Source organism: Melospiza georgiana, chromosome 13, assembly GCF_028018845.1.
Source record: "Melospiza georgiana isolate bMelGeo1 chromosome 13, bMelGeo1.pri, whole genome shotgun sequence".
NCBI lineage: Eukaryota > Metazoa > Chordata > Aves > Passeriformes > Passerellidae > Melospiza > Melospiza georgiana.
In genome coordinates, this window is record NC_080442.1 from 10,342,878 (window position 1) to 10,355,493 (window position 12,616).

The 12,616-nt window shown below is 40.0% G+C and overlaps 1 protein-coding gene across 2 annotated transcripts in view; it reads right to left on the reverse strand.

The window, feature by feature from the left end:
- Nucleotides 1-421: 421 nt before the first annotated feature.
- The window catches only part of SHC4 (SHC adaptor protein 4), a 28,918-nt gene continuing 16,723 nt past the window's right edge, over nucleotides 422-12,616 (reverse strand). Inside the window, exons 6-12 of one of the 2 annotated variants that reach the window (XM_058033217.1) lie at nucleotides 11,269-11,320; nucleotides 10,800-10,926; nucleotides 8,599-8,779; nucleotides 7,223-7,283; nucleotides 5,665-5,844; nucleotides 3,964-4,217; nucleotides 422-3,284 (exon numbers count right to left, since the gene is read on the reverse strand). In XM_058033217.1, the coding sequence (XP_057889200.1) occupies nucleotides 3,129-3,284; nucleotides 3,964-4,217; nucleotides 5,665-5,844; nucleotides 7,223-7,283; nucleotides 8,599-8,779; nucleotides 10,800-10,926; nucleotides 11,269-11,320 (1,011 nt within the window). In that variant the 3' untranslated portion in view covers nucleotides 422-3,128. The remainder of the gene's footprint in view (nucleotides 3,285-3,963; nucleotides 4,218-5,664; nucleotides 5,845-7,222; nucleotides 7,284-8,598; nucleotides 8,780-10,799; nucleotides 10,927-11,268; nucleotides 11,321-12,616) is intronic. The other variant, XM_058033218.1, reaches the window with a different exon arrangement.

Sequence of the window (12,616 nt, forward strand, 5' to 3'; positions counted from 1 at the left end):
AGCTGATTGGCCAAACAGGCAACCAATGACAGTGTGATTTTTGTGGAGGGGCGGGGTTTCGTGGGCGGGCAGCCGGCGCCATCTCGCAGCGGGACGTGGCGGTCGCCAGGCAACGCGCGGCCGCGGGGTGACGTCACGAGCCCGCGAGCCGCGCCTCACGGCGGTGTCGCGATGGCGCTGAGGGGAGCGGGGTCACCGCTCCTGCCCGAACCCCTGCCCCAGGCAGCCTTCTCTTGGCTGCTCGGGAACCCGCTCTGCTTCCAGAGCTCGTTCTCTTTAAAAAATAAAAACCTCCTCAGAACGAGCAGAGTCGCAGGAAGCAATTCTGACCGAGGGTTGGTTCCGTTTGTAACAGCCCCACCTGGTGCCTCGCCCTCAGCCCGGACAGCGGGAAAGGACTCCGGGCAGAGACGTTTGGGTTATTTGTTGGAGGATTTTTATTAATGGGAGCAAACACTTCGTGTGTTTCAGTGAAATTTATATTAGTTTGAAAAGGAACGAACAGGCTGTGTCGAGTAAACGTGACATTATAGGCGAAATCAGCCATTTTTCCCAGAGGATCCTAGTAACCATTCAAACAGAGATTAACCAATTCTCATAATTTTTACAGGCATTAAATGACTCAAACAAGAACAAAAAGGGTTTAAATGTGTCTGAGAATTAAAAGCTTAAATGAAGGCATGGAAATGCTAGAAACCAAAAACTGAGAATGAATGTGGTTTATTCTACAAAAATGCATGGATGTGTTGTGTTTGGTTTTAATCTGTAATTAGTTGGATTATCTGCTTTCTCCCACATCAAAAGATTTTGATATACTTCTTTATTGCTCTAGCACCCAATTATCTTCCTTTCCTTCCTTTTTACTTCACAGTTCTGCTTCAGACACATAAAAAATATGCAGGAGCATCAGAACAAAGATCCAGGTCTTTAAAATGTTTTACATTGGTGATATTCAAAGAGAGAGAGACATTACACTGTGATGTACATCACACACTGGCTCTGGCTGTCCTTATTCACTGGTTAAGTGAAAACTGATGAAGAGAAAAAAGTCCCTGAGTCAGCATCTTGACTAGCAAAGTCAAGAAACTTTGATCTCATACTATCACAGCTCGAAATGCTATTAAGTCCTGAGTAACTTTGATTTGTTCCAAAAATAGAGGTGGAGTTCTGCACATTTTCCTTCTATGACCTGTCATAAAACTCAGCTTTGATACAAAAATCAGAACAGGTCTTTCTCTCCACTTGACATGCCACAGAAGTAGCTGGGTTTGCTTCATTGCTTGCTCTATAGTCATATCAAGCACATTCTGATGTTTGACAAGATGAGAGAATAGAAAGGATATTATGCAGGGGGTTGATATCCCAGTTACAGTTTCTTGCTGTGGTACAAAGCTCCAGAATGAACTCTTGCTGGAGGCCTTCACAGGTGAGCACCTTGCACAGGAGAGAATGGGCCAAGTTTGGGCTGCTAGCCCTGAAGGCTCAGGGTATTGAAAATGCCAGACTATTAGCAAGGAAATGAACTCCTAATGTTTAAACCTTCCCACTGCTTCAGTATATGTAATTGAGTATTTAATAATATTATTATCAAAGAATGAAATGTATTTTTAGGCTATTAGCTGAGGATAAAAATAAAGATGTTTTCTAGTAGACTCTAAGTGTGGCTCTTTACATTACATTTTCCCCTCCAAGGAAGCTTATCTTCCATAATTTTCTAAGACCTCTCCTCTTGCTTTCTAGAGGAAGGAGCTCATACTACAGTGTTCCCTTTACCATGAACACTGGCAAACAAACAATGTATTTTTTATGGTCAAGATTTCCAGCAACTGCTGAACTCCACAACAATTGTCTGCCTTAGGAACTGAGCCAGTGGGCTGGGAGACAGAGAGAATTATGTCTGTTCATGCCAGAGAATATTGCTTGTCTCAAATGCACCATTTCCCTCAGGCCATCACCTGGACTACCAGTTCATTCCCCAAATCTCCCCTGCCTTTCTTCAGTCACTTATTAAATCCCTGTTTCTTCAACAGCAAGCCAAATAAATCACTGTTCACTCTGAATATAGGATTGTTCATGTTTAGAGTATTTATTGTGGCAAAACAATTAATAGATTTCTTTTAAAAGATTTTTCCATGTTTAGGAACAAATGGACTCTATGTGAAGAGGGGAAAACTATCTTGTTTTGGAAAGAACACTGACTAAGGACACATGCAAAGTTCAAACATCCTTTAAATAGTTTTCTCCCAAAATGTATCATTAGTTTTGTTCAGCTTTTCTAGTTTGTAAACAACTATGTAATCAATGAAAATATATTTAGCCTACCTTTAAAAAGATGTTTCCAGTATTAAGTGATAATAATAGTAAAATCATATGCAAGACAAAAATATTAAGATCTAGCATGCTTGTCCCTTAACAAGTTCTATTCCAAAATTATATTACATATATTAATTTCAACTTTGTAAATGTTCATAATCTCAAATCTTTGAGTAGTCAGACAGTGACAAAAAATTATTAAGAAACCGGACAACCTTTCTGTATTGTGAATGCCATTCATTTCAAACGTTACTTGCTAGTAAAGTGCTGTTACAAGCAAAATGAAATTGTTAGTGTCCATCGAAAGAAGATGACATTTTAGTAATATTCAAATTGTACTTGTTTTTGGCAAATAGTTAAAAGCATAGACATGTTTGTTTAACCACCCAAAACTAATTCAGTATAAATAACATTGGTTTCAATAATTCTATGCTAAAAGGCACATACTAATGTTCCAGCAGTTCTTTCAAGTGAGCTTTTGTATGTAGAGTTTTAATTGTGCTTTTAAATAGTTACTGATTCAGTATGACCTTGAAAGTGACCTTTGTGCATGTCTAAAATACCTTCTCACAAATGAATCTCACACTCTGAAGGTGTAATTTTGTTAAGATTAAGATTATGTGTATCTATATAACTATGCTTGTTGATCTCTATAGATCTACATAGATATACACATATACATATATTCATACATACACACACATAAGGGCTTCTTCTGGAACAGCAGCAGAAAGTGCAGTCTATACTTTTTTGACTTGTCTTCATAATAGAAAGTTCAGGTATGAATTGTCTTGGGATTTGTGAGATCCAAGGGATTATTTGGGATACTGCATGTGTCCCATATTACTCTCTTTCCTTACAGGCTGCTTCAAGCTCACTTCACTTCCAGAAGAGATGATTGGCAAATTATTTTCCATGTGATACTGAATAAGATGACCCACACTATCAAATATATGATCTTTGGTTCTCACCTAGTGGAAGAAGCAAAAGAATATATTTTAGGTTAGATTGTGCTTATAACCGGTTGGACATGAGGCTAACACATTAAAATCAAGAGGCACTTAAGCCACTGAACTCACTTGAGCAGGATCATTCGGCTGTAGACAGCAATTCAGATCTATCCTTTGGCCCACAAGAAAAGTAGTAGTAAAGTGAAAAGATTGTATGTCAAACTGGGCTGATTATGCACAGGGGAAAGAAATAACCTTTTCTTTTTCTCCAAAGAAGAGAGACATTCTTCCCTAAATCCCATTGAGGATTACTTTTTTGATTTACTCTCTCCTCAAAACTGTCACTCAAGGCTGCTCTTCTCAGCAGAAGAAAGTAGAATTGAAGTGACAACAAACCTTTTTGTATCCAGAAATTCATCATTAAGGATAATTTTTTTCTAGCACTAACGGTTTGCAGGATGTGTTAAGTGTATACACTAATTATCAGCACCTGGACTAACAGTATTTAAATTCCTCACTGCTACTTCCATGGTACTTCAGTGCTTTTAAGTTTTTGAACTTTCAAACCTACTGCAGCCACTGGCTATATTTAAATTAACCTGAATGGAATCAAATCACTTCCACTCGATGGAATGCAGCCATGCATTTTGATTGAAATATCTGAGCAGCACTGAAATTTCATTATATGAAATATTCATACCTTGCCCTCAGGATCCACCAAGAGTAGATGCTTTGCCTGTCCTCCCTGAAGTCCACTGAGGACATACTGACCAGGTGACGTTGTGCTTTCTCGTACCAGAAAATCCCCGTCGTTGACTAAGAGGCTCTCTGCTGCTTTCCTGTTCAATTTGCCATGGTAACAATCTTCATTCTTTAGCTGTTGCTTTATTTGTGGCAGAGCACAGAGACCAGCTGTGTTGCTTGTGGCACTCTGCTGAACAGGTTCCGGTAACTCTAAAATTAAATGAAAGAGAATGTATTGGACACTTTGCCTAAAACCTCATCCTAAAAGGATGCAAGCCAATATCTTTAATAGCTTTTAAAAAATTCAAACAATTCAGCCTTGAAGCAAACCAACCTTACAGACTGTAGGAATATGCACACATGAATGCTCATGACCCTCCAGTGCATTAGGCAAAATTATCACACCACCTCTTCCCCTACCTTAGATGGGAAAGCCTTTGGTCGCTAGGCAACAGGGATTAGAAAGAGGAATTTTTCTGATGCTGTACTGGTTTGGGGTTATATTTCTTTGTATGATATAGTCAAATTTTCCCTGTAAAAACGAGATTTTTTTTGGCTTTTTAGCTTTATTTTTTTCCCTTAAGATCTTGTTTTTCCTTCTTCCTTAACAAGCTCTGAAGAGATTGTCACAGATCATTGGGAGAGTCATGTTGAGTGGCTCCAGCTATGTGCAGGAATGTAAGACAACATAGCCAATGTAGCCAGAAGGGAAGGATTACAGCATGATACATTTGCTGTTAAAAAACGAACAATTACCAAATGTACTAAAAAAACTGGGTGGTTTGGGATATAGCCAGTCAGACTGCAAATGATTCACAGGCAGGCAGGATTCTTCTAAGGAAAATATGAGGATACCACTTCTTCAATGGAATTGTGCAACCTAAGGCTCCTCAGGAGCTCCTTTTAGAGCATGATGCAGTCCCAAGTTGGAAATGTCTCAATGGTCAAAGATTTCTTTATTGTGTTTCCTTTATTGTCCAGTCCTTTTTCCACTTTCTTGTGTGGAGCCAACTCTGACAGAGAAAACACTCAGTGGGAAACCATAAAAGGCAAGGCTAATAAAGTATATTCAATAATGAGGACAATCAGTAGTTACTATATAATCATTTAATGGATATCCTCCACTTTGAGTCCATTAATCAAGTTTGGACATACATTTAGTTGATATGACAGACCACACAGTTTGATTTAGAAATTATTTGATGAGATTCAATGGTCAGTTTTGGAAGAACTAAGAAAAGACAGTCACAATAATCCCACTTTAACCTTGCATGCTACTGCCTGTGAAGCAAAGGCATCTGAGGTCATTTGAACCTTAGAGTGGGTAAGACCTTGAGCATACTCTTCCTTGAGGCAATGTGCAGTCCCAAGTTCCTGTCATCCTAAAGACTTGTTTTTTAATACCTCTGGCACTTCATTCATCATCATCAATGAACTACAGAAGATGAAAGGTTACTCTGCTTGTTTAACATCACTATTTCTGCTCTTTAATCCCTTTTCTCTTGAATCTAACAAGGAAAAAGAACAACCAGGATAGATTTCTTCCCCCATCTTTTCTATATTTCTTATGGGAAAGCCAAATCTTTCTGCATGCAGAGAAATGAGAAGCCCCCCTCCTCCCATGCTGAGACAGGTGTGGCATCGCAGTGGGACCTACTGGCCTGGCGCAGAGGGCTCCCAGGGCTCTGTGCTGCTGCTGCACCTCGGGCTGCACAGGCTGCAGAGTGCAGGGACTGCGTGTTGATGTAACATGGATCATCAAAGAGATCTGCTTTGTAGGCAGGTTTCAATGAGATTGCCTCTTTTATTGTCTTCTGTGATCTCTCATCGCAATTACCTGCAATTAGTATATAGTATGCACAGATTTTTCCTTGTTGTTTTTTTTTTTTTTTAACTCAGCTTTAAGTAACTGTAAAAGCTGAAATAGGAATGATGTTCTTCTTTATAGCCCACTAAAGTAATTCAGAAGGAAAATAAAAATGCAAATGAACTTATTTTTCCTGATGTCTAGAAGGCATCGGGTCCAAAAGTAATTAGAATGAAGTTTTCAGAAATGTTCTGCACTGATCCAGTTCTCCTCTAATCAATGTCACTGAACCCCCCACAGACTGGAAAGAAAATAATACATATGCCTCCACAAAAACACAAACCATACATGTTATTTGTTGCAAAACCCTTTCCTTCCCCTCTGCACCACAAAAAGAGCTTGTGGGAAGCTGAGCAATTCTCTCTTGCTAGTCTGGTGGAGAAGGGAGAGATGGAGGAGATTGGTGCTTTGAGGCTCTGCCTGGAGAGCCCAACCCACATCTGTCAGGTTAGGATCCAAGCCTAGGAACAGGCTAACAGAATATCCCCTGCAGGGTATGAAAATAATAGCACTTCAGCTAGCCAAATAGCAGGCATATTTTTGCTCTTCAACAAACGTTTTATTCATAGATCTATTCATTCATTCTTTCATTTGTTCTCCCTCTCTTTGTAGAAACCATTTGATTCTCCTTTCCTTGAATTGGAAATAACACAAGAAACTGAAGTATCCCCTACAGACAGTGTAATGGATCACTTCAGAGCCGTGCAGGTGGGAATTCAGAAAGGACCCCATTGTGCAGTGAAAGAGAGGAGCTGAGCAAATGTGCTCAGGGCATCAGCTGTGGCAAAGTCCAGAAAGGGATGGGGGCTGATGATCTGCTGGGGTCCCTGACAGCAGACTTAGCTAAAGGCAAACTGACCCTGGGCACAAAGCTGCCTAAGGCAAGGGAAGGGCACAGCCATACCGAAGCCAGGGATGCTGGAACCAAGGGGCCAGACTCTGTTGGAAAATCCCAATGCTGATTCTTTGGATCTCATTGAGCATTTGTAGAAGGGGATATACTCAGAGACTGATAAGTAATGAAGTATCTTCGTTTTTCAAATGGTATGAAGAAAGGAAACAACAAAGGAACAACAAAGAGTATGAAAAAGAATAAAAAAAAACAAAGAGCTACTGTACAGTTTCATGAGAAGTAAAATGAGTAAGTCTGCCAGCAGACATGAAGATAGATAAGTGGCCTTTAGAAAAGCTGTAAGGCTTTTTTGTCTGCCCTGCATCGAGGGAACTAAAAATGACCCACTAAGTAGAACACTTTTCACCATTGTATTGAAAGCCAAGGGGCAGCTCTTCCAGGCAGCCTGCCCTGGTTAATTCTGCATATGCATGAGAAGGAAAAGAGAGTACGTACCCACAGTTTTGTTTTCTTCTGGACAATTTTCATATATATTGATGAAGGTTGGGCTGCCTGTCTGTAGAAAAATTTTAAAATCAGTCATGTAAAGTAGTCCCCTAGGAAAACCCAGGTAACTTCAAAATGCCCATGCATTAGTTACTAGATTTACAGGTAATGAAACATGTTCTTCACCAAAAAATTCCCATCTCCTCAAATAATATTTCACACTGATACTCTTCTTTCTTTAGATGTCACGTCTGGACTCCAGTGTGAGTCTCGTAACTGCCCAGTTATGTATCTAATGTTTACTATATATACAGTATAACTCCTAGGTAAGAAAGCTCAGATTTTCTAGTAGAGGTCCCTCATCATAAAATCAACTACAGGTATCATGGTTTGAAAGTGAAATGGTTACTAAAATGTCTGAGCAGCACTGAAAGAGAAAGGGAAACAAAAAAGTAACAGCCCACAGGAAAAAGGCATTTTCATTAACATGCAGTGTAACTCCTTGCAACAGTACTGGTGAGCATCAGGTGCAAATTCTGGATATAGTAAAACATTTTTTGATTTGGAGAACTGCTGGGGAGGTGGGGACCTGATTTGCAGAGTATGGTTCATGTCAGCAAAAATAGATGGTGCAGTAGCACAGGAACACACAGCAGCCCAGGAGCAGTTGCTACCAAACACAAATAACACCTGGGAGCAGCAAGCTTTTAGACAGAACCAGCTGGATTCCAGCAGGCACATCTGAGTGTGCTCCCTCTGAGCAAAGTGGTGGTGCCTTCTTTCCTGTGTGGGGAAAGGATGGTGCTCCCAAGGCCTCACACAGCAGACTCTGAAATCTGTGCAGCCATCTGAACTTGGCTTGTTTTACTCCCTGATTGGTTTTTATTTCCCACTATGCCAGACAAGAGCCACAGATCTCTTTTGCTGATTTAACAGAGCTTCTTGAAACAATCCAAGAGTAATGAATATTGTATATATATTGCAATCAGTCAATGTTGTATGTGTAAGTTGTAGAGCATAATGGACAGGATGAAATATTTATTAGATCACAGAATAGGGAGCCAGGAGGTCCCAGATTTTGCAGATGTTCTCTCCAACAAGCCATTTAAATTGGTATCTATTTTCTTCTCAGAGCTAATGAGTGAACAAGGGAATATTACTTGGTCTCCTGAAAGTACTCTAAGGACAAACCAGTTAATATTCAGAAAGTGCTTTGGGATTCAATTATGTACTAAGCATCATTAAATCTAGCCTAAAAAAACTTTTCCCAGGATAATCAGGACCTGGTTCTGATGTTAATGCCATGCTTTAACACCACAGAAACATTTTATTATTCATTCCCATAATAGGCAGTGAGTATTTATCCCAGCAGATGCTGTACTTACTGAGCAATACTGCTTTTTGCACTGGACAGGACACTTAGCCCTTGGGTCTGTCTGCACTTTCATTCGCATGTCCAACACTCCGCCGGTGGGAGGCTCCTTCCCTGGAATTTCGTTGTAATATTCATGATGGTCCTCCCTCTCCTGTGAATTCCCAGCTGATCCATTAGCATTTGCTGCCTCACTGAAAAAAAATATGGGGAGGGGGAGAAAAAAATGAAGCTTCTGATGTAATCAATTGCTTTCTAGTGCAGGCAAACATCCCCAGTGTCTGCACAACACACAATGCACAGATCCGCCATATGGAGGCTGTAAAGGGCTTTGGGCCGGAACTTTCAGAGCTGTTTATTTTTCCAGTTACTTCTTCCTGAATTAAAAACAGTCATGACAGTTTGGGGTAAAGGGTGGTGCAGTCATTTCATTAGCACCAGGCAGCCCAGATATATTTTCAAGTCAAAGAAAAGGTAAGAGGAATCCACCGAAACTTTAAGAATTTCAATGCGTTGTTCATTAAGGTATCCAAAATGCTGACCATAAAACTAATTCTTATGGCCTCTTGACTGAAGTCTATAAATCTAGAGATTGCTGGGGGGCAGCCAGACTTCAAGAGAAAAATGAAAACCTCATGGCATTTAGTCAGACAAGCCTGCAACTGAGTTAGAAAATCAAATATTACTACCAAAAAAAAATAAATAACTAAATAAATAAAAAAGTAGCTGTCCTCAGAGGCATTTACTCTGATTTTAATAACCACAATCAATATTCTGGCTCAGCTTGAAGGAACACTGAATGACATGAAGGAGAGCACACAATGTTTTTTTTGAGCTAAACCAGAATGATGATAGTTTAAATGTACAGCTGATACATTGCAAAACAACTAGGTGCTTCCTGTACTGTCTCCGGTCCCAAAATAAAAAAAACTCATCTCAAATCTTACTTCTCTGATTAACAAGAGTATAATTGGATAAAAGGCCATGAGCAGGAAAGAGATAAAGTTCAAGTAGTTGATTATGTGATATGCAGTGCAAGTATTTGATTATGTGATTCATAGTAGTTTGGAAGGGAGTGACTCATTCACACAGCAATATCCGACTCCTCTGCCCGAGAACCATTCTTGGAGGCTGCCTGTGGGTTATGCTCAAGGAGGAAATCTAATTACCCTCTTCCATTCCTCCCTGCTCCTATGCTGCTTGTGACATAACCTAGCAGGATTTCTTAGGAATAAAAGGCTTTTCCTCTGGTTATTTTCCCCAGGAAAAACAGACCAGTTTTAGCAGTGGAATGGCAAGAACCATCATATACATTGAAATAAATATAAACTGGAGTTGCATTTGTGCAATAAAACCAGCTCTGCTGTGATGCATTAGGCCCTGTTCCAGTGAACAGCCTGCTCAGGACTCCTGTGCTCAGGGTGCAGGTAAGCAGTGGCACAGCTTTACCTATTCATGGGAAGTAGCAGACAATCAAATTTGGTGTTACAGTAAAAAGAAGCCTGAAAAAAATAGGCATGTCTAATCTGTGAGGAGAGCCATAAATTAGAGCAAGAATTGTGTCCCCAGTGCAATGGAAGAAGGGTAATTGAAATGGGGAATTGTGGTCCAGAAACTAATCTAGGCCCTGTATTTCAGGCAATGTGCAGAGGACAGGGCTTCACACTAACATGCCAGGTGGTGGCTGCGTTTATCTCAGTTCATGAGGCTGATGTAAGTCATGCCAGGTGAAAACTGAGGCTGCTGCCAGAACATGAGCAGAAGCAGAAAGGTGAATTGAAATGGCTTTTTCCCCCACCACACACTTTCCACAGCTGCAGCAAGCTTAAACTTGGCACAGGTCAGGACTGAGCTCAGTCTCTGTGTGTGTGTGTCTGCTATTTATAGAGCTGAACTTACTTGGGCAGAGTAATTTGAACATTTGTTCAACTTGCATGACTTAAAATAAGGCTGCTTTATCTAAGGAACAATACAGCTTAATTCTGTGTTCTGCACCTGTACAAATGTCACAAAAATCAATGGAGTTCACTGGAATAAGCTCATTTTGGTATCTTATACACTGCACGTACAGGCAGGCATACATTTGATTTATCCTATGTCCAGAAAGCATATTCAAAGCATCCTACTTATGGATCACTCTTTGTAGTGTATTGTTTTCCTGAAAAGTACCAAAGAGAAGGAAACTGCCAGTTAAGTGACTGAGAATGTGCTGACCTTTCATTAGATGTAACCAGGCTAGATGGGTTCTTCAGGTACTGTCTGAACCGGAGCTCAAAGGCCTGCCCTATGGTGTTGATCACCTCCTGTGCCATCCCATTGGGACATTCCAGGATGTGGCATGCTGAAAAGAGACAGCTTACTTTAATTCAGTAAATGCAGTTTATACCAGAAAGTAAAGACTCAAGCTATATTGCTTATAGAAAGGCTGTTGCCCCTTCATGGAGCCAGCAGCTAGTACAGCTCCAGTCTGACCTGCAGATTCCCACTTCACTGCACAAAGAACATGACACTTAAAGCCTCAGCCTGCATATTATTACCCCTATACACACAGAAAAGCCAGAAATTGTACAGAGTATTCAGCTGAGTTCAGTAACTTCCTTATTTTAAAACTCAAACAATTCCTTGTTACATACAAATAAAGCAATCATAACAACACATAACAATTGGAAACGTGTTTCAATACCTCTCTGATTAACAGGGTCTTTTGCTACATATGCCACGTAGTCTGTTGTATCCTGCAGGAAAGAAGACAACAAATGTCTTGAACATTGTAATTATGAACAACTCTACCACCACAGCACAGCAATTGCATATAGACAGGTACATTTTTAGCTTTAAAATGCATGCTTATTTCAGGGAAGAACAACCAGAGGTACTAGCAAAGTGAGCCAAGGAAAATATCAATGACACACTGGTGGCTATCAACACAGTAATTGTCCCATATTCTTTTTCTTCTAAAAAATGGACTAGACCATTTGTCATTCTTTGGGTCTTCGATAAACTGTGTATTCAATACCAGCTCTGCATCAGGAGCAGAAACACAACTGGTGCCTCATCACTGCTGCCCCTTCCACTGCCCCCATGGAGCTCACAGCCCTTCCCATGTAACACATCAGGGCTGTGTGACTGCTGCTTTTGGCTGGGACCGTCCTTACCAGACTCACTGGAAGATAAAATAGTGCTAGCATACTGCAAAGGACAAATTTCCAATGTTCCCAATTTGTAGCAATAAGATTGAGTTTTGAAGGCATCTTAGGGAAAAGTTAAGCTTTAAAATTACGCAGAATAAAATGGGTATCTGATCTCAATTGCTCCTGCCCAATTTTAGTCTGGCTACAATCAGGTTAAATTACCCTGGATCTCAAAGCTGCTGCTGAGATCAGACAACCTCAGTATAATCAGTTTTCTGTTTCTGATTCTCTTTCTAGCCAGCACTGAAATAATCCTCTTTTTCTAGTCAAATTGAAAAGGGAACTGGAAGAGAAAAATTAACATTTCTAATGATACCACAAAAGCAAAGAGTGGCTTGATAATCGTTATAGTCAAATTGGCGAGGTAATGAATAACATTCTTTTAATTATTAAAGATGCATTTTGTTATTTTGGATCTTTAAGGTGGGACAGGGAAAATGCAATTCACAGCTTAAAGGCATGGTTCTCTTGGGGGAAGAGGCAATCAGCTGGCAGGAAACAAGGCCCCATTTGCAATATGCACAAGAACAATCATTTAATAATTCACAATGAATGACACAAGAGGCAGGTCTTAGGGCCAGCAGAACGTGTCCTAGATTTTTTTTTCATCTCTAAAGTTAATATCACTAAAGCAAAGCAAGCTAAATATTTCTTATGTGTCTAGTGAACTCAATTTCCTTCCTTTTCCTTTCAAGTTTTTCTTAAAGTTCATAAATATTTCAGGATAGAGATTTTAAAATAAATCAGATCTAGGGAGTGACTAGAAACTAAAGTAACTGGAGCAGCACCTGCTATTTTTTATGTCTTTTTAATGTTTATGTAGATGCCTGGATGATTTTG